A 19607-nucleotide genomic window follows, 5' to 3' on the forward strand; every position below is an offset into this window, starting at 1 on the left:
CATGTCACAAGTACTCAAGATTATTATACTTCATATTGACTAAATAAATGCATATATTGTGCAACATTTGTTTTAGAGAAGTGGCAAAAAATACGACAGGTCAGAGATCATACACCCTCTGGAGTTACGATAAATTAAGTTTAAATAGAGTATCACACCCAGTAATGGTATGATTATGCTGTCCTGTAGATAATTCACGAATATGAGATATATAATATATTGTTTCGGTAACCGTAGGTGCAGGCAATCTGTTGATGGTTTGCTTAAAAGATACGATATTTTGAAATGTTATGTTCCTTTTTTAAAGAGAATCAGCTGTTGAAATGTATACAAATATGGCGGACGACGCAGAGCTGTCACAAGAGCAAACGGTGAAAATTGTCCAGTTTCAGGTAAGAAACATGAACTGGTATGGCTTTAAGTATATATCAAGTAATATTTTTAATTATGTAGTGTAAAATGTGCAAACTGTAGGCTCTGTAAAGAAGTTAATGTTTATTTTGTGGTCGAAGTTAGGGTTTCCACGTTATCATCCAACACTAGACTAGTGACTATATTATAATATTGGTAAAGTTGTGAAAGTGGTCTACAGTTCGTAATAGTATTCGTGCTAGGTTAGTATTATCTTATTGTATGTTGTAGCAAGTGAGTTTGGTAAAATTTCAGAATCACGCAAACACGGGTATTTGACATAAAACTACAGTTGTCCAATAGCTCAACCTAACTTGACCTAACCTATTCCATAGAATTAGATCTTTCTAATGGAAAAAAATTGCGTTTGTGTGTTACTGAAGCAGAACCAATATGTTGTACATTACTTCCTTGGGGGCACCAGGTTCACTGTAATTGTTTTTACAAAATAAATGTTTTTATATTTGTTTTCCATTGTGATTTTTTTAAGGTCATAGCAAAGTTGAACATGTATTATTTTTCCCAATATACCATATTTTTCACTATCATGTTTTGGTGTGAAAAAGCACAATTTTTGTCATCATTACAAATGCTGATAATATTATATTCTTTTGGTGGTTTCTATCTGTGGCACTTATGTAATCACAAAATGTTGTTAGATGAAAAAAATTGTAAATTTTAAAATATGCACACCAACACAATATAGCAATAGAAAATTAAATAATACATGCATACATATACCAATGGCAATATCCCCCTAACAAGGGAAGTAGCCAAAAAACAAAGGCATAAAATCCACTCCCACCCATTCCATCCCCACATATTCCACTCCCACTGATTCCCCCCTCCCTCCCTCTCATCTTGACTTCTCCTTGTCAGAAGTCAATAATAGAAAAAGTTGCTAAAAGCTATACACAGACAAATTGAGGTAATTTGACTGCTTGAGATCTTTGTTTTGGTAGATATAGAGCTAGAAGAAATTATAAAATGATGAATTCATCTATTCTAACCTACCTACCTAACCTAACCTGTATTTATTAATATATCTGTAATTCTAGAGGTCATCAAAACAAAGATAGCGTCTAAAGGAGTCAACGTGACTTCTTTCATTTGTGCACAGCTTTTAGCAATGTTTTCTGTTAATGATTTCTGGCAAGAAGAATATTGCATTGATGTATTATAATTTACAAAATTAATATTTAATTTTCTAAAGCTATATTGTATAGGTGTGCATTTCTAATATATATATATATATATATATATATATATATATATATATATATATATATATATATATATATGTAGAGACATTGGGACAAATTATGGGAAAGGTGGAGGGGGAAACACGGGTCTTTATCTGATTATCGAGTTTATTCCTGACCGGTTTCGCTTACAATAGCTATTGTAAGCGAAACCGGTCAGGAATAAACTCGATAATCAGATAAAGACCCGTGTTTCCCCCTCCAGCTTTCCCATATATATATATATATATATATATATATATATATCAGACTGGATTTTGCCTCATAGAATTTTAGGGTCAGCAAGGAAATTCACAAGTTCTTGACTTGAGCTACTTAGATACCCACCAAAATGTACATGTTTCATGCCCTTATAGAGAAGACAAAAGTGAGAAGATAACAATATTGACATAGCTTTAATCTATGGGTGAGGAAGGGGAGGAGTGGCTCTGCTGGTAAGGGATGAGACAGTATGTGTAAAGGTGAATTTGAAGTAGGAGATAAGGGCTATTATGGATATATTGTCCTGGTAGTGAGGAAAATGAAGAGAAGAGGGAGGCTTTGTAGAGTAAATTAAATGAATACTTCGAGAGCTTTGGGTACCTCCCAGCTATACTCCCAAACTTACACTCGCCCTTCCCTTTCATTTTAGTTTCACTCAGAGCCAGCACATCCATCTTTCTCACAAACATACTGCCTATCTCTTCCCTTTTACTCTCATCTGTACCACATCCATGCACATTAAAAGACCCAAACCTTAGGGTACTGGTTGGAAAACTCCCAGACCCTCTTATGCCTTTACTTTTTTTAGGAATGTCCCCTGTGGGGCTACAGGTAGTAGGGCTCCTAATTCCATCCCCCATCCCATTTTTTGTTGCCTGTTATGACTCAAGTGGAAAGACTTGGTGGTAGCATTCTCTTCCCCCACCACAGGGTAGGCAAAAAAAGGAAATGAATATTCAGGGAAATGGTACAGGACAGTAACAACGGGTTGGGGGACAGCATAACAGAGAGACAGTAATAGTATAAAAGTGTCATTATTTCTCTATGAACAGAGTTTTCCTCTATCTCAGACAAAATGATGTGTGGCTCTGGTCCGTAGGGGCGCCCCATATAGACCCCAAAGTATCAACTGCATGCTACTCTGCCACAATAACATGCAGCCAATACCCCGTACAGGGTATCATTATCATTATTTTTCTTAGAGCAGGGAACTATTTCAATTGTTTTCACAAGAATTTTCATATCATTTTCATAACTGATTCTATTTCTTTCCAGGAGGTGACAGGAACAGAAGATGTATCTATGGCGAGATCAATGCTTGAACAGCGTGACTGGAACCTCGAGTCAGCTGTACAAGATCATTTAGCATTGCAAGATTCACCACCACCCACACCACCTCAACCACAAGCTCATCCACACCCACACCCGCATCTTCACCCACTGCCTCAAGTTCAGGTGCTTTAGCAAAATTTATGAATTTTATTATTTATTTTATTAGATTTTCTTAGATATTTAGGAATTGCTGTGTACGGTTTTGAACCTCTTTTTTAATCTTCCATACGATGACACCTACACAGGTGTCATGAGGTGCGAGTGGTTATACATATGAGGATGCCAGTGTTGGTGTTCTGATTATATTTATTTTGTAGTTGTAGCTTGTGTCTTGCGACACTGCTTCTGACCCAGAGCAGTGGACAAGATGCAGGGATGACCCATCATGCAGGAGGTGTCAAGATAAGAGGGAGGGAAGAGGGTGGAGTGTGGTAGGGATGGAATGGGTAGGAGTGGTTTTTATGCATTTGTTTTTTGGCTACCTCCCTTGTTAAGGGGAAAAAAGCCCATTGTATATCTATGTATGTAATTGTAGCTGAGTGACCTCTAAATTCTGTGAACTGGCTTGATTGTGTTTTCTGTTTATTATTACTCAGAGTGAAAGAGAATGAGTTAATGAGCAATGACTTTATATTTTATAATGCAGGTATTGTGATGCAACGGAGGTGTCATGAGGCATGAGTGAGTATATGAGGATGGTAGCATCATGTTCCTGATTATATTTTGTAGTTGCAGCCGAGTGACCTTCTTATTCTGTGAACAGGCTTGATCACTTTTTCATTGGTTACAAACATTCTAGGTGAATAAGAATGAGTATAACAGCTGTAACTATATTCTATAATGCACGTATCGTGATGCATTATCGTACGTCAGGCAGCTAACGTGTGTTTGAATATTTGACTCATATTGAAGAGGTTAAGAAGATAGATGCTTCAAAGGGAGCAGCAAGAATATTAATGCAATGGCCACGTATTCTTGATAGTATTGAAAGGTTGCTTGTCATATGAATCGACAAGAAGTAAATGCAAGGCAACACTACTAACGAGCATCATATGTGAGAAGGCGAAAGTAGTTTTTGCCGACATCATTAAGAAAATGCCAGAAGCAGCAATGGACAAAGAAGCATTCAAGGCAAACTGTGGGTTGCTCAAGAAGTTTACAAGAAGAGCCAGCATCCACATCATTGTGAGGCACAGCGATACAGGAAGGTCTGACACAAAGGCAGCAGAGAACTTGATTGGAAATACAGTGAGATCTCTCATTAACGGATGTTAATTAGCCGTGTTTGCGGTGTTTTTGCTGTTTTTGGTGCTGTTGTTTAGTGCGTGCAATCACTATGCCACCCAAAAACCACTCCAAATCATCGGATTATTCACATCAACGGACACCATTACCCCCCTTTTAGTTCGTTAATGAAGGGTAGTACTGTATAAAGAAGCTTGTGGATTCTGAGGGTTACCTGTCACAGTGGGATTTTAACTGCGACAAGATGGATCTTTTCTGGAAGTTGCCAAACCGAACCTATGTAACAGTGGAGGAGAAGGCATTGCCTGGCCACAAACCAATGAAAGACCATCTCGCACTGCTGTTTTGAGCCAGTGCAAGCAGCGATTTGAAAGTGAAACCACTGGTTGTTTACCATTCAGAAAAGCCATGAGCCTTCAAGAAGTGTAGTCCAGAAGAGCAGGCTAAGTGTGATGTGGAGGTCCAACAGCAAGGCTTGGGTGACACGTGATCTTTTTACTGATTAGATCAGTGAGGTGTTTGGTCCATCTGTGAAAAAATATTTGCTGGAGGTGAATCTGCCACTTCATGTCTTGCTTGTTATGGACAACACTCCTGCCCATCCTCCAGGTCTAGAAGATGACCTTAATGAATTTCAATTCATCAAGATCCAGTTCATGCCTCCCAAAACCACTCCATGGACCAGCAGGTTATCTCAAACTTTAAGAAGCTTTACACTAAAGTGCTCTTTGAACATAGTTTTGAGGTGACTAAGGGGACCAATCTCACTCTCAGAGAGTTTTGGATAGATCACTTCCACATCGTTGCCTGCGTCGAGATGATCAACTAGGGATGGGAGGGGGTTGCCGAGAGAACCCCTATTTTTGCTTGAAAAAAGCTTTGGTTAGACAGCGTTGTCTAACGTAACTTTGAGGGGTTTAAGTCCATGTCTGTGGAGCCTGTAGTTGATGAGATTGTGTCCTTGGCCAAGATCATGGGGCTGGAGGTGAATAACAGTGACATGACGAACTTGTGGTGGAGCATAGACAGGATCTGACCACCAAAAAGCTTATGGAGTTGCATTCTGTTTCACAGCAAGAAGTTGTGGATGAGATTTCGTCAGGGGAAGAGGAGGTAACAGCCTCAGCAGAGTGATAACCTTCCAGTACAGTAAAGGAGATTCTTGAAGCATGGGAAATTGTCTCATTATACATTGAGAAGTATCATCCTGATAAGGCAGTGGCTATGCTTGCTACAAATTTATTTAATAATAATGCTGTGTCACATTTTTGCCAAATTTTGAAGAATAGATAAAAATAAATGTCTCAAGACAACTTTCTAGTGATAAAGGATTCTAAAGAAAGTGCCAGATGTGCCAGTGTTTCTAAAATATTTAAAGCTAGTGAATCAGTCGAGACTATTATAGCAGTGAGTGAAGAGGAATCTCCCTTGGTTTAAGATTCTCCTCCATCTCAATAATCGTACCTGTCTCCATCTCCCTTGCACCAGGAGCTACCTTCTTTTTTTTTGTAAATTGTAATAGTATATATATATATATATATATGTTGACTATATTATGACAAATAAGACTGAAGGTGGAAGAAGCAGACGAGGATTAATGGGAGAATTTGACGCTTTAACGTTTCGACCCGCAGGGTCTTGATCACAAAGCTGCGGGTCGAAACGTTAAAGCGTGAAATTCTTCCATTAATCCTCGTCTGCTTCTTCCACCTTCAGTCTTATATATGTATATATATATACATTTTAAACTGATTATTTTTTCTTTCCCAGTTTAATTTACTGTACATTAATTTTTTTTTTATGCATTAATTATTTAAAAAAAGCTATTTTAGATATTGCAAGTTACTTTTGGGCATTTGTTGTTAAGCATAGGATGCATTATCATATCTTACATTGTTTCCTTTGGGAATAATTGTTTCACTTAACCTTTTCAATACAAGTCAAATTCTCGCAGGCAGCATCAGCTGCCTGATGTACAATGATGCATCACAATACTCGCATTATAAAATATAAAGTTACAGCTGTATTACTTATTCTCTTTCACTTTGAATATTAATAACCACAGAAAATATGATCAAGCAAGTTCACAGAATATGGGGGGTCACTCAGCTATAACTACAAAATAAATATAATCAAGACTCCATTGCCGGCATCTTCATATACCCACTCACGGCTCATGACACCTATGTAGTTGTCATCGTATTGAATGGTTTAATGAGTGTTTTGCATTACGAGTAAGATTCGGGAATGAATTATGCTCGTTAAGTGAAGTTGCTCTGTATTGGCATTGCCATGTATTAATATTTATATTTTTTTAATAGGGCTTGTCAGAAGGTGTCATTATATCAGGATTGCCATTCTGTTGGGCACTGGATAATCTGAGCTTCACTGTACTTATACATGTAGTAATATGCAAAGGAAATATAGGAAGAGTTCTGGATGTCCATGTTCTTAGGGAAGAGAGTGGGGGAATATCAGATAATTGTTAGTGGAAATTAGTGAGTGAATGATAGTTGGGGGAAAATGAAAAGGGCAAAAGGTTTTGACGTGCTTAGAGTGAATATTTCAGTTCAGTTCAGTTCAGTGCAAGATTTTATTCAACAAAAGAAAATAAAATTTATATATACAAAATTTTACAAAATAATTTGTCGAAATATTTCAAATATGAAGGAAAAGAAGCTTGAGTACCGAGAGCAATTAAGAGAAGTGGACAGATTTGAGTATTTGGGGATGCATGTGGCACAAATTGGAGGAGTGGGGGTTGAGGCAAACTGTAAATTGAGAGAAGCAAATAAATATCTCATGGGAGTGAAAAATGTCATGAAAAATAGGCATCTAGAAATGGATGCAAAGAGAAGATTATGTGAAGGGGTGATCATGCCTACAACATTCTATGGGACAGAGACATGTAATTTAAGAGAGAAAAGAGAAGTTTAAATGTGTTTAAGATGAAGTATCTTAACCTCTTCACTCCGGGGCACATCGCACGTCTGGCAGCATTAGCTGCCTGACGTGCGATGTTGCGTCATAATAATCGCATTATAAAAAATAAAGTCAGTGCTCAATCGTTCGTTCTCTTTCACCCGTGAATTTTGATAACCATAGAAAATATGATGAAGCCAGTTTAGAGAGAATGGAGGTTACGTAGGTACGACTACAATAAATATAATCAAGACGCCGACGTCGGCATCATCGCGTATACTCACTTGCTCCTCATGACGCCTACGTAGGCGTCACCATATGGAAGTGGTTAAAAGTATTTTAGGGGTTACAAGGTTGGATAGAGTGAGAAATGAGGGTAGAGGGGGTGGAAAGGGAGCTGGTAGATAGGGCTGATGAAAGATTATTGGGATGGTTTGGACACATGGAAAGAATGAGTGAAGAAAGATTATCAAAAGAGGTGGGGAAAGCAGGGGTGCATGGAGTGAACTTGAGGGGATAACCAAGGACAAGATGGATGGATGGGGGTAAGGGGCTTTGAGCAAGAGGGTAATGTCTGTGGGATGGCAGGGTATGGGAGTGAGTGGAGGATGGTTCTGAATGGATGATTATTTGACTCAGTCAGTAGGGATTCCTTCCCATCTTCTCTATTTTCCACATGAGGGGAAGGGGAATGGAGATCACAATGTATGTGAAGCAACCTTGGTGCATTGCTTCTGACCTGGGCAGAGGGCAGGAGACAGAGATGACCCTTCATCCAGGAGGAGCTAAGATGAGAGGGGAACAAGGGTGGTAGTTGGAAGAGGAGTGGACAGGAGTGGGTGCATACCATTGATTTGGCTACCTTTCTTATGAGGAGGAGGAAGCCCTTGTTATATAGAAATGTACATATATACATGTTTTTTGTTTTGTTTTATGTTTTACAGCCCACAGTGAATGGAACTGCAAATAATATGCACATTGATGCACAACAGCCAAGAAGTTTTTGGAATCTCCTACCATCGAGGCCGCAGGGGGGAACAATAAGTTGGATATTTTACTTCCTAACTCTACCCCTCTTTGTCGCCTTCACATCGCTTTCATCTCCTCTACGTTTTCTCTACAGCATCATCTACCCATCTCCTCGTCGATGTGAGTAGGCAATATGTTTTTTTTTTCTAATCTGTATGCCATATTTCTTAAAAAGTAGATAGGCATGAGCAAAAAATTCTCACCCCTTTCACTCTTGTCTTACTCCTTACATTCATTCATTCCTTCTTTAAATCATGAAAAGCTAATTATCATTGTTATCTGACACCTTAAATATGGGGAAACACACCTTAGATCAAGATGTAATGAATTTAGCCAGTCTCTCCTCATATGACATGGGAGTGTGTGTGTGTATTTACCTAGTTGTATTTTACGGGAAGAGAGCTATGCTCATAGTGACCCATTTTTGTATCTCTCCTCATCCAGTTTATTCTTAAAATCTTGTATAGTTTTGGCACTCACTGTTTCTTCATTTAGTTTGTTCCAGACATCAATCACTCTATGTGGGAAGCTATTCTTTTTCAAATCTCTTCTGTAACTGTCCTTGTTTAGCTTCTTCTCGTGTCCTCTTGTTTCTCGTCTGTCCCATTTTAATAAGTCGTCTCAAAAATTTCCATCCCTTTCATAATTCTGTAAATGGTCAACAAATCACCTCTTTCTCTTCTCTGTTCCAGTTTTGATAGATGTAATTTCTCCAATCTTTGTTCGTATATCAAATTTGATAGTATAGGTGCCATTTTTGTCACTGCTCTTTGAATTCTTTCCAATTTTCTCATATGTATTTGTATATTTTATATTAATGTACTATGAATCTATATATTGAAGTTTTGTGAAATGTGATAGTAGTATAGGTATGGAAGAATTTTTTTTTATAATTTTGTCAATATCTGTTGAAGTTGCATGGAATGTCACTATTGGCTTTCAAAAATTTTCTTATAATTTCATTCCATTAGTATCCCTAGTGCAGTTAGCGTTCTAAGGATATATAAAGCATACATTTAGATATTTCTTTTTTATGTGCTTATGCATTGCTTTACAGCTGATCCACTAGGTGATGTCCTCAGTTTTGTGAGTGAATTTGAAGGAAGCTATGGCATTGAGCATCCTGCCTTCTTCCAGGGTTCCTACACCCAAGCCCTTGCTCATGCCAAGTCAGCGCTGAAGTTCCTCCTGGTGTACCTTCATTGTGGAGACCACCAAGACACACCAGAGTTTTGCAGGTACACACAAATTTTGTGATGATTTGTACTATAGGTATTTGTAAATATTGAGAGAGATGTATACTCTCAAAAAAGTTGTCTGGAAATGGGGTTCTGATATATGTCAAGATGAAAAGTACAGTTCTTGTTGTTTGGGTACTTATGTTGTGGTAGGATTGGTAGATAACAGTAGGAATACATGTAGCATCTGTGCATAATAAATTAAGATATATTATCTGGATGTAGGGCTTTGCTATTTCCTAGAAACATACAATCAGTGGATCATTTGGTATAAACATTATTTTTGGATACTTTTAAAGAGAGTGTATCTAGTTTTTTAGGCTAAGGAACAGTAAATACATTGTGTTGATGTGACCTTAAATATAATTTTGTTTCTAGGAGGAGGATATATTTACTTTTTTTCATGGAACGGAGGCCCAATGTTATGATTTTAGACATTTTATTTTCTTCCTTAGAGTTTAAGGATAGCAGTTAATATTACACAGTAATAATGATAATAACCAACTACCTGAACCACACGCTACATTCATACAAGAACACATACACAATTGGATCCTAAAACAAATACTCCAAGTTTGACCCTCAAACTACTTAACCTAACCCTGCCAGGTATCAGCTCATCCAAGAAATCTTTCCCCTTGACAAACAGAAACCATATTAGCATAGCTACATTCAGCCCATCATCCAGCATTGAAACAGTGCCACCATAGAATAGGCCAGACAGTAGGCTCAAATTGTCCCAAATTCAGTCACCACCCAGAAGATACAGAACCCCTCAGCCTACACTGTCCCATTCTCACCCTTCACAAACAGTACAATATCTCTTCATTGAGTCACATTTAGGCTAATCCAGTGGCTGTTGAAAGCCACTCGGGAGCAATGGAGTAGTTGATGATGATTGATGATGATGATGATCGTCTTCTTCTTTTTCATCTTCTTCTTATTATTATTGATGATGATGATGATGATGCAGCAGCATATACAAGGGAGGTAGTCAAAGGCATAAATCCACTTCCACCCATTTCATCTATAATGATAATAATTAATAATGATACAAACCTATACCAAAAGGCCATTTCTCCAGTATAATGAGGGTGGCCAAATCAAATCATACACCCACCCTGTACTCGTCCAAAAACCCATTCATTGTCCCTCGCGCCTTAGCTCCTCATTGACACCATTACCTCTACCTGACTCTGAGAGGCTGACACTAAGGCTCGTGACTGGCCTAAAATATCCGTCAGATTTGACTATTTCCTCCACCTTTACATATGAGTGCTGACAACTGACACCCTTTCCTTACCTCTTGGAAGTGATTGTCACATGACGTTGAACCTGGAGTGCCAACTTTCCATATCTTCTGTCAGCCTCACCATCTGTGCCACCATCCACTTTCCTCCAACATAGTTTATGTGGGTGTTCATGTATTCACCGCCTTTATTTTGCTCTTCTTCCTTCCACTCATCCAAATAAACAATCTCTCTCAAATTCTCCGCCTCTTAGGTCAGAAATTTTAACTGTCTCCTTATATCTTAACTAGTGGTATATAAGCTGTCCCATACAAGACATGAAGTCCAAAGTTTTTCCCCCAGAGAAATATATGGGAGGAGCCAAGGACTATTGCTAGCCACTACAAGGCTGTAGGGTTTACAGGCAGTGAAACACAAAGCAACAATTACACTGGTTTACAAAAAAAAAAAAAAAAAAAATGTTTGGAAGCAAGGATGTAAATATTTTTTTTATTATTTTTTTTTACTAATTTTGATGTGGTGAATTCAAATTTCTGAACAGTTGCTCAATCACCTCTAGTTTTTTTGTTTTCACATGTCCCCTTTTAATTATACTGCATATAAATTCAAAATATAATGTGTTTATTATATCTATTACAAAGGCATATTACAGAAAAAAAAACATACAGAACACTGATGGAACTAAATTATTTGGATAATACAATACACACAAATCTAGTACAGCAGACAGATAGAAGTGAGTTTTTTTGTTTTTCTCTCTTTTTTTTTATGATTTTGTGTACTTTGCCTCTAGGATATCATGCAAAAGCATCCAACAGAAGTCCCCCATCATGCTGGGGTTTCACTTGCCTTGATAGTTACTCTCTGTCTTAGTAAATCTTGGTGGAACCTTTCTCCATGCACTCACTGCTCCGTGGTTCGGAGGGAAGAAGTTGAGGTGGGAGTGGAGAAAGTGAATTTTGAGTGACATTCAGCATCCCATATCCTCATAAGCCTGTAACAGTTTCTCAATACACTCTTGGTAATCTGGTACCTGTGTGTTACCAAGGAAGCCATTGCAGACTGACTTAAATGCTTCCCATACTCTCAGTTCCTTTAAGATAAGAAGCTCCTCAAAGTCCTTGTCCTTCAGCACCTCTTGGATCTGAGGTCCATCGAAGATGCCCTCCTTGAGCTCAGCAGAACTCAGAGCTGGGAACAGAGTGTTAGAAGGCAGTGCCATTTTTGTCCATGGCCTTCACGAAATTCTTCATTAAACCAGGCTTGATATGAAGAGGGGGAAGAAGCACCTTGTTCATCTCCACCAGAGGATTTTCTTGGACACTTGTGTTCACTAGGCATGAAAGTGCTCCTAGATCCCCAATCCTTCTGCTTGTAGTGTTTAGACACAGCCCAACTGTCCCAGAGACAGAGAAAGCAACAGTACTTTGTGAAGCCCGCTTGCATACCCATAAGGAGTCCAATGACCTTGAGGTCACCACAGAAACTCCACTGGTACTGGTTGTACTTGACAGCTAAATGGAGCTCCATATTATCATATGACTCCTACAGATGGACTGAGTGGGCACTGGGAATGCCGAGGTATTTATTCCAATTGTGCTGGAGCACAGACTTGAGTCTTTGCTTGGAAGAGTCTATGAGAAGATGCCAGTCTGAGGTATTGTGTAGGAAACCAAGGAAGGTGAACAAACCAGACATTTGTGCAGTAGCACAACCTGTTTTCCATGTCGAATAATGAAGCGAAGTCTTTGTTCCATGTCCTGAAACTGGTGATCCTTACATCTGCCTTGACCAGGTTCCACTGCTTAATCCGGGATGGCAGGAGCTCTGACAACTGCTTAGATAGAAATAAATCACAGGCAAGGTCATTCAGGTCTTCCTGTGCGATCCAGTGGGGCTCGTTGCCACTTGCTCCTGAATAAACGGAGACATTGTCTTCAGAAGAGATTGACTTGGCAGATTCTTCCACTGAAGCCATTTCTTCAACTGATGAAGGAAGAAGATTCTTATTTGCTGGAGGTGTAGGGACAGGGAGATCATCTGAATGAAGAACAGGTCTCATAGCTGAGGGAAGGTTGGGATATTTGATCTTTTTTCTAGAAGTATTGAAACAATTTGTATTTGTCAGACAAAAATAACAATCATCTGCATAGCTTCATGGCTCTCTCCAGACCATCGGGACAGCAAAGTTAAAGGCCACTTTGTTGCAGAATAAATTTGCCTTATTGATGCATCTTCAGTATTTTGAATTGCCTGAAGCCATTGTAGAGATATGTATCACCTCACAAAAATCTGGAAAACAAAATTAACATTGATCATATATATGGTTATGTGAATTGTCACAAAATCATAATATAAACATGTATCCAACATATAAAATGGTTGTGTAACATGAATGTCGAGCAGCAATAACCTTCTGCTCTCACCGCCAGTAGGCTACTGGTGTACCCACCCGCATTGCATGTCAGGGTTGCCAGATGCTTTTAGTAAAAATAGGACATGTAAATTTTCTAAAAAGACCACAATTCCTAAAATTTCTAATTAAAAAACACACACAATGTCCTATATAGGACACATCTGGTAGCCCTGAATGCATGTACACATTTATGTACATGTATATCTCAAAAACTAGAGGTGATGAGTGAAAACTGGTTTCAAATCTGAAATCAGCACCTCAAAATTAGGCTATAACAACTATTTTTATGCTTGCCTCAATTTCTCTGTAAACCAGTGTTATCATTATGTTTTTGTATAGATATACATGCTAAGGGATTTTTCTCTATATTTCTGTAACAATATTAACAGGAACACATTATCAAATGCTGCACTTCTGGAGTACATCAACAACAATTTAGTTTTCTGGGCTTGCTCTGTCACAACTCCTGAAGGGTACAGAGTTTCACAAGCTCTTCGTGAGAATGCCTATCCTTTCCTGGCCATGATTGTGCTTCGTGACGGACGTATGACAGCAGTTGCCAAGCTTGAGGGACCATGTACAGCAGACAGTTTAATCACACGTCTACAGTCCATTGTGAGAGAGAATGAAGCCTACCTTGTGGTTGCTAGGGCAGACAGGTCAGTAATTTTTTTTTTGTATTTCTATACACTTCCATCTAAAGGTACAGAGGGAAAATTACCTAACCTTGTAGGCAATTAGGGATTTTATTCAGCTGAAAAAAATAACCTGCCATTAGTCAAAATAAACAACCAGTCAGTCTGTTGCCTTGGTTCACTGTTAGAGATCTACACACAAGATTATACCTTTTTAACAAAGGTTAATGTAGGTGAATGACAGCACTAATACTAGGTGTAAGTGTAAGGAGCCTATGCTAGGAGGGGCATAGCTGCAGCTGAAGGAGTCACCTTTGCCCAGTGTGCTTGGACTTTTGGGACAGAAATTACATTGGTATATCTATGTTCAAGCCACAACCCTTGCGTGAAAATAGTATCAACACAGCTACCGCACAGAAGACATTAAATACAGTACTACCTCTTATTAACAGATATTAATTAGCTGTGTTTTCGGTGTTTTTGGTACTGTTGTTTAGTGCTGTGCAATCACTATGCCACCCAAAAACCACTCTAAATCAACGGATTATTCACATCAACGGACACCGTTACCCCCCTTTTAGCCCGTTAATGAGAGGTAGTACTGTACATCCTGTAGTGCCCTTGTCTCACTCTACCCAGACAGCAACACAAGATATCTTCTTTGAGTGAATTATGGACCAAATCAGTGGCTGTTGCCAGTTACTTGGGAGTCGTGGATCTCCTGCAAGAAAGATCTGGGGCAACAAATTGATTGATGGTCATACTTGTGTTTGCTGAGCCGATTTCAACAAAAATATAATTTTCATACAGTCCAAGAGTATGATTATGCAAATTTTTGGCTTCCAAATGAATGATAGTTTTTGGGATTTTGTTTTACTTGCAGGATTGCATTCTGTGTGATTTCATGTACTTGCAAATGAAACTTTTTTATTCATGTTACAGACAGGAACGTGAACAAACAGCTGCATTGCGCCAAGAACAAGATGAAGCATATTTGGAAAGCTTACGGGCAGATCAGGCAAAAGAAAGGAAGAAAAAGCAGGAACGGGAAGAACTGGAGAGGCAAGAGGAAGAAGAAAGGAGAGCCCGTGAGGAAGTTCAGAAGCAAAAGGAGAACATAAGGAAACTTAAAGTAGAAATGGCAGATGAAATTCCTGAGGTAAGTTGTAAGCTTAGTAAATAAAACTGGATGCGTAGAATAGTAATTTGAATTTTAAGGATACTTTTCCCATTAATCCTGTCAACCTAGGGTCCTGTTTGGTGCTGATCATACTGGAAAAGCATAGTGCAATACAAACCTTGTGCTGTATAGGCGAAACATGCTTCTTTCTCTCATGGTCGCTGACATTGTAGGGACCCCCCAGTGCATGGATGCCTTCAGGTTAGCACAGGCTTAGGCTTGACGAGTCCTAGAGAATGCATAATGAATGTCCTGGAAAGACTATCTCTTCAATTACAGCCCAGACCACACTTATGCAAGTATGGAACCGAGTTTGAAAAATCTTAGGGAAATTTTCACTTACCCCTCCTGTATTGTCTTGTGTTGGTAAGATGGTGACTGATCCTAAAGTGGTTGCTGACAAATTCGCAGATCACTTTGCTAGTGTTTGCAAGAAAAGATCCTAACTTGCCTATGGTGCACCATCAATACCATTTGGAATCTTGTGGAATTAACTTTGCATTAAGGGTGAATCTTATGTCCCCTTTTCCATCTCGGAACAAAAGATAGCTCTGTCACAGTGCATTGATTTGTCACCAGACCTTGATGACATTCTATTCCTTTTTATTAGACCTTTTCAACTTTATTTGGAATACTGGTGGCTTTCTGTATTCTTGGGGTGTTGCTGTAATTGTCCCAACCCCAAAACCTGGAAAAGACCATCAGTTGGTGACCATTTATCGTCCCATTTACAAAACCTCTTCCATTTGTAAATTGTCAGAAAAGATGGTAAATGTAAGGCATGTATGGTACTTAAAGAGAGGCCTGTTGCCTGTTCAATATGGTTTTTGAAAAATGTGGTCCATGTCTGATGCTCTTTTGTTCCTAAAATCTTCTGTTTGGGAATCATTTGCAAATAAACACTGCCACAATACTGTATAATAATCATGAAATATTAAAGAGTTTGAAATTAAGTTTGGTTGATGAAAACAAAAAGATGGACCCCATGTGCATAGCTATTTTCCTGTCCGTATTCTATCTATATACCAAAGGCTTTTCCCCCTACTTACCATGTAGGTAGCCAAAGTAATTTCCTCCCTACCCTTTCCTCCCTCTCATCTTAGCTCCTCTTGGATGGTGGGTCATCCCTGTATCCTGCAAGACACAGCACATCCACAGCAAGGCCATTTCACTTAATTGGCAACCCCCCCTCTCCACACCCTCATGTAGAAAAATAGATGAGGAGAAATCACTTTCAGATGTGTCAAGATATCATTCACATGTAACCACTCCATAATCCCTCATCTCGCTCCTTTTATCACAGAATCATCTATATACAGCCATTTTCTACTCACCCATATTTCCTGCCTTCTCCCTTCCCTGCTAATGCCCCTTTCACCCCATCCATCCCTCCATCTCATCCTCAGTTGCTCCCCTCATGTTCACGCCATCCATCTCGGTCTTGTGCCCCTCTTTTACTAATCTTTCTTCATTCATTCTTTCCATGTGTCCAAACCATCCCAATACTTTTTTATGAACCTCATCTTCCATTTTTTTTTATCACCCCTGCTGTCCTCCTCACCTTGTTTCTCACTCTATACAACCTTGTAACCCCTACCATATTTCTCAGACATTTCATCTCTAAAACATTCATACTTTTCTCTTGAATTCCATGGGTCTGCCCCATACAGTGCTGTCAGCACAATCACCCCTTCATATAATCCCTTCTTTGCATCCATTCCCAAATGCCTATTTATCATAACACTTTAATTCCCCAAGGCACTTACTTGCTTCTCTCGACCTACAATTAACCTCCACCTCCCCTCCTTTTCCAACCACATATGACCCCAAATACTTAAAACTATCAACTTCCTCCAGCCTCTCTCCTTTAAGACTCGCTTCCAAATTGTTGCTGCCCTCTCCCCTTGTACATCTTGTCACCTTTTACCCACATTTATCTTCAACTTTCTCCTATTGCATACCCTCTCAAACTGTCACTAACTCCTTTAATTCCCCCTCTGTCCCTGCCACAAGTGCAGTGTCATTAGCAAACAACAGCTGGCACACCTCCCACTTTTCTCCATTTTCTTTAACCATCTCCAATCCCCTGCCCATCACCCTTGTCTTAACCTCCCACACCACCCCATGCATTTACACAATGAATAGCTATGATGACATGACGCATCCCTGAAGCAGTCCCACCTTTACTTCAAACCACTCGCTCTCCATTTCTAATTCTAACACAAGCTCTACCACTCTTGTAAAAACTTTTGACTGCCCTTAACAGCTTTCCCCTAATCCCATATATCTTCAAAACCTCCCACAGTGCCTTCCTGTCCATTTTGTCATAAACCTTCTCCAAATTCATAAAGACCCAATAAAACATCCTTACCTTTTGCTAAAGCTTTATCACATATCTGTCTTACTACAAAAATCTGATCCATGCAACCCCTACCTTTCGTAAACCCTTATTGTTCTCACCAATTATTCCCTCTGTTCCTCTACTAATCCTCTCAAAACCTTCTCATAAGCCTTCCCAACCACACTCACAAACTGACCCCTCTGAAACTACTACACTCTTGATCCCTTTTCCCTTGTAAAGTGGAACTTTACAGGCACTCCTCCAGTTGTCTGGTACTCTCCCCTCCCTTAGACACACATTAAACAACCTCACTAGCCAGTCCGATATTACTGTACCTCCCTTATTGAGACTGCATAACACCCATCTAGCCCAGGTGCCTTACCTTCTCTCATCATTTTAATAACTACTTGCACCTCATCTTTTCTTATTTCTCCTCCATTTTCATCACCCATTGGTGAAATATGGTAGTAAACTATTTGAAGATAAAATATTTCTCTAAATTGAATTAAATCTTGCGGTATCAGGCAGAACAAAATAATTGAACTGACTAGGTTGGTTGTCTATAATAGATATTGAGATACCTGTTGAAGAAAAGAGGTTTCTGTGAATATTAATAAAAGCACTTGATATCAAAGAAAATCATTAAACTGTTTGAATAGAAAAGGTTGGTATTTGTATATAGTTGCAAATGCATTTAATGAAGTTGCACTCCATGTGAAAATTAAGGAAAGAATATGTAAATCAGGAATGGTTGTTGCAGTGTCAATGTAATGAAAGTTTGCCTCAAAGAAATAGATGTTTTGCCTGATTATTTCCAGGAGCCTGAAGAAGGGCAGGCAGGAGTCGTACAAATAATGGCCAAGTTACCAGATGGAAAAAGACTGGAGAGGCGCTTTTTGGAGACCCATAGCTTAAAGTGTCTCTACTACTATATCTTCTGCCATCCAGACTCTCCAGACAGGTAGGTATCATATTTTCAGTATGCAGTACTTAATGAAATGTTGCAATAGTGAATACATAAATTAACTTGTCATTTAAGAAACAAATTTCAAGTGTATTTGATGTACCATAGTCATTTTTTTTTTTTTTCTCCTGTATTGCCTTAGGTTCCAAGTGACAACCAATTTCCCTCGACAAGTAGTGCCATGTGAACCAACAGCAGACAACCCAGTGCCACCCACATTTAAACAATTCAAACTTCCTTCTCGTAGTATGTTGTTTGTTACTGACTTGGATGCATAGGTTTTCCATTAGTCAGAAAATTTGAATATTGAGCTTATTGTAATGGTTGTATTGGTTTGAGCTAATTGGGATGCATCTCAGATTGGTTAGGGACTTAAAACACACAAGCACACACACACATAATATACACATGTACACCATTTGACTGGAAATCAGCAAATGTGGTACCAGTTTACAAAGGAGGTAACAGAGAGGTACTGCTAAATTATAGAACTGTGTCCTTAACTAGTGTAACAGTGAAAATGTATAATAGTAAAGGATAGATGGATGAAACATTTGGAACAGCTAGGAATATTAATAAACAGTCACTTTAGATTCAGAGAAGGAAAATTCTGTATTTCAAACTAGCTAAGTTTCTACTTAAGAATAACTGATGTGGTGCATGACAGGGATGAGTGGAGTGTAGATTTGGACTTGGAAAAAGCCTTTGACAAAGTGCCACACAAGAGATTGATATGGAAATTAGAAAACATAGGAGGCCTCATTTGAAACATAATAGAATTGATAAAAAGATTTCTTGAAGGACAGATGTACAAGAACAGTAATAAGAGATGAAAAGTTGAATTGGAGAAAAGTAACCAGCTCAGTTTTGGCCCCTGTAATGTTCCTTGTAAATATTAATGGCATGATGGAAGAATATAATAGCCTCCATATATCTTCAATTTATAGCCAGCTTTATGTAAAAGTTGACTCCGTATTTGTGGCCAAAAAACCTAGAGTTTTTCATATACCTTGTGTAAAAGGTGGCCCTAGTTTCTGATGTATTTTTTTTTTTATGTAAAGTGTTTGTTATAATTATTGTAACGTGTGCTCCATATGAACAAACTTTTTCAAATAAAATTCCGTCAGTACCGTATATTTTTCTTTTGTTTTTACTGCCCTTCTTTTTTCATTAATGGTGTGATGTTGTACCAATAGATGGTGCTGATGATGCAAAACAACATTCATTTACTAACGTACCATGATGTGCTGACAATGATCATTTAAAGTCTCCAGTACTGGTTGTTTATGGATAAACTACAGAAATAGACCGTATATTTGGTAAGATTGTTAATATGAAGAAACAGGTTACCTGTATAGTAAGTCTAGTCTACAAAACAAGTCTCCATAGTGCTCAGTGTA

At 38.6% G+C, this 19607-nt stretch overlaps 1 protein-coding gene across 1 annotated transcript; it reads left to right on the forward strand.

Moving 5' to 3' along the window:
• Nucleotides 1-247: 247 nt before the first annotated feature.
• Nucleotides 248-19343, forward strand: LOC143025385 (FAS-associated factor 2-like). Its single transcript, XM_076184952.1, has 8 exons — nucleotides 248-392; nucleotides 2931-3110; nucleotides 8099-8303; nucleotides 9241-9421; nucleotides 13477-13746; nucleotides 14665-14881; nucleotides 18062-18204; nucleotides 18350-19343. Exons 1-8 carry the CDS (start codon nucleotides 324-326, stop codon nucleotides 18483-18485), a joined length of 1401 nt encoding a protein of 466 aa, XP_076041067.1. The 5' UTR covers nucleotides 248-323; the 3' UTR covers nucleotides 18486-19343.
• Nucleotides 19344-19607: the final 264 nt, after the last annotated feature.

Source organism: Oratosquilla oratoria, chromosome 5 (genome assembly GCF_046742065.1).
Source record: "Oratosquilla oratoria isolate Oo_2021 chromosome 5, ASM4674206v1, whole genome shotgun sequence".
In the NCBI taxonomy this organism is placed as follows: domain Eukaryota; kingdom Metazoa; phylum Arthropoda; class Malacostraca; order Stomatopoda; family Squillidae; genus Oratosquilla; species Oratosquilla oratoria.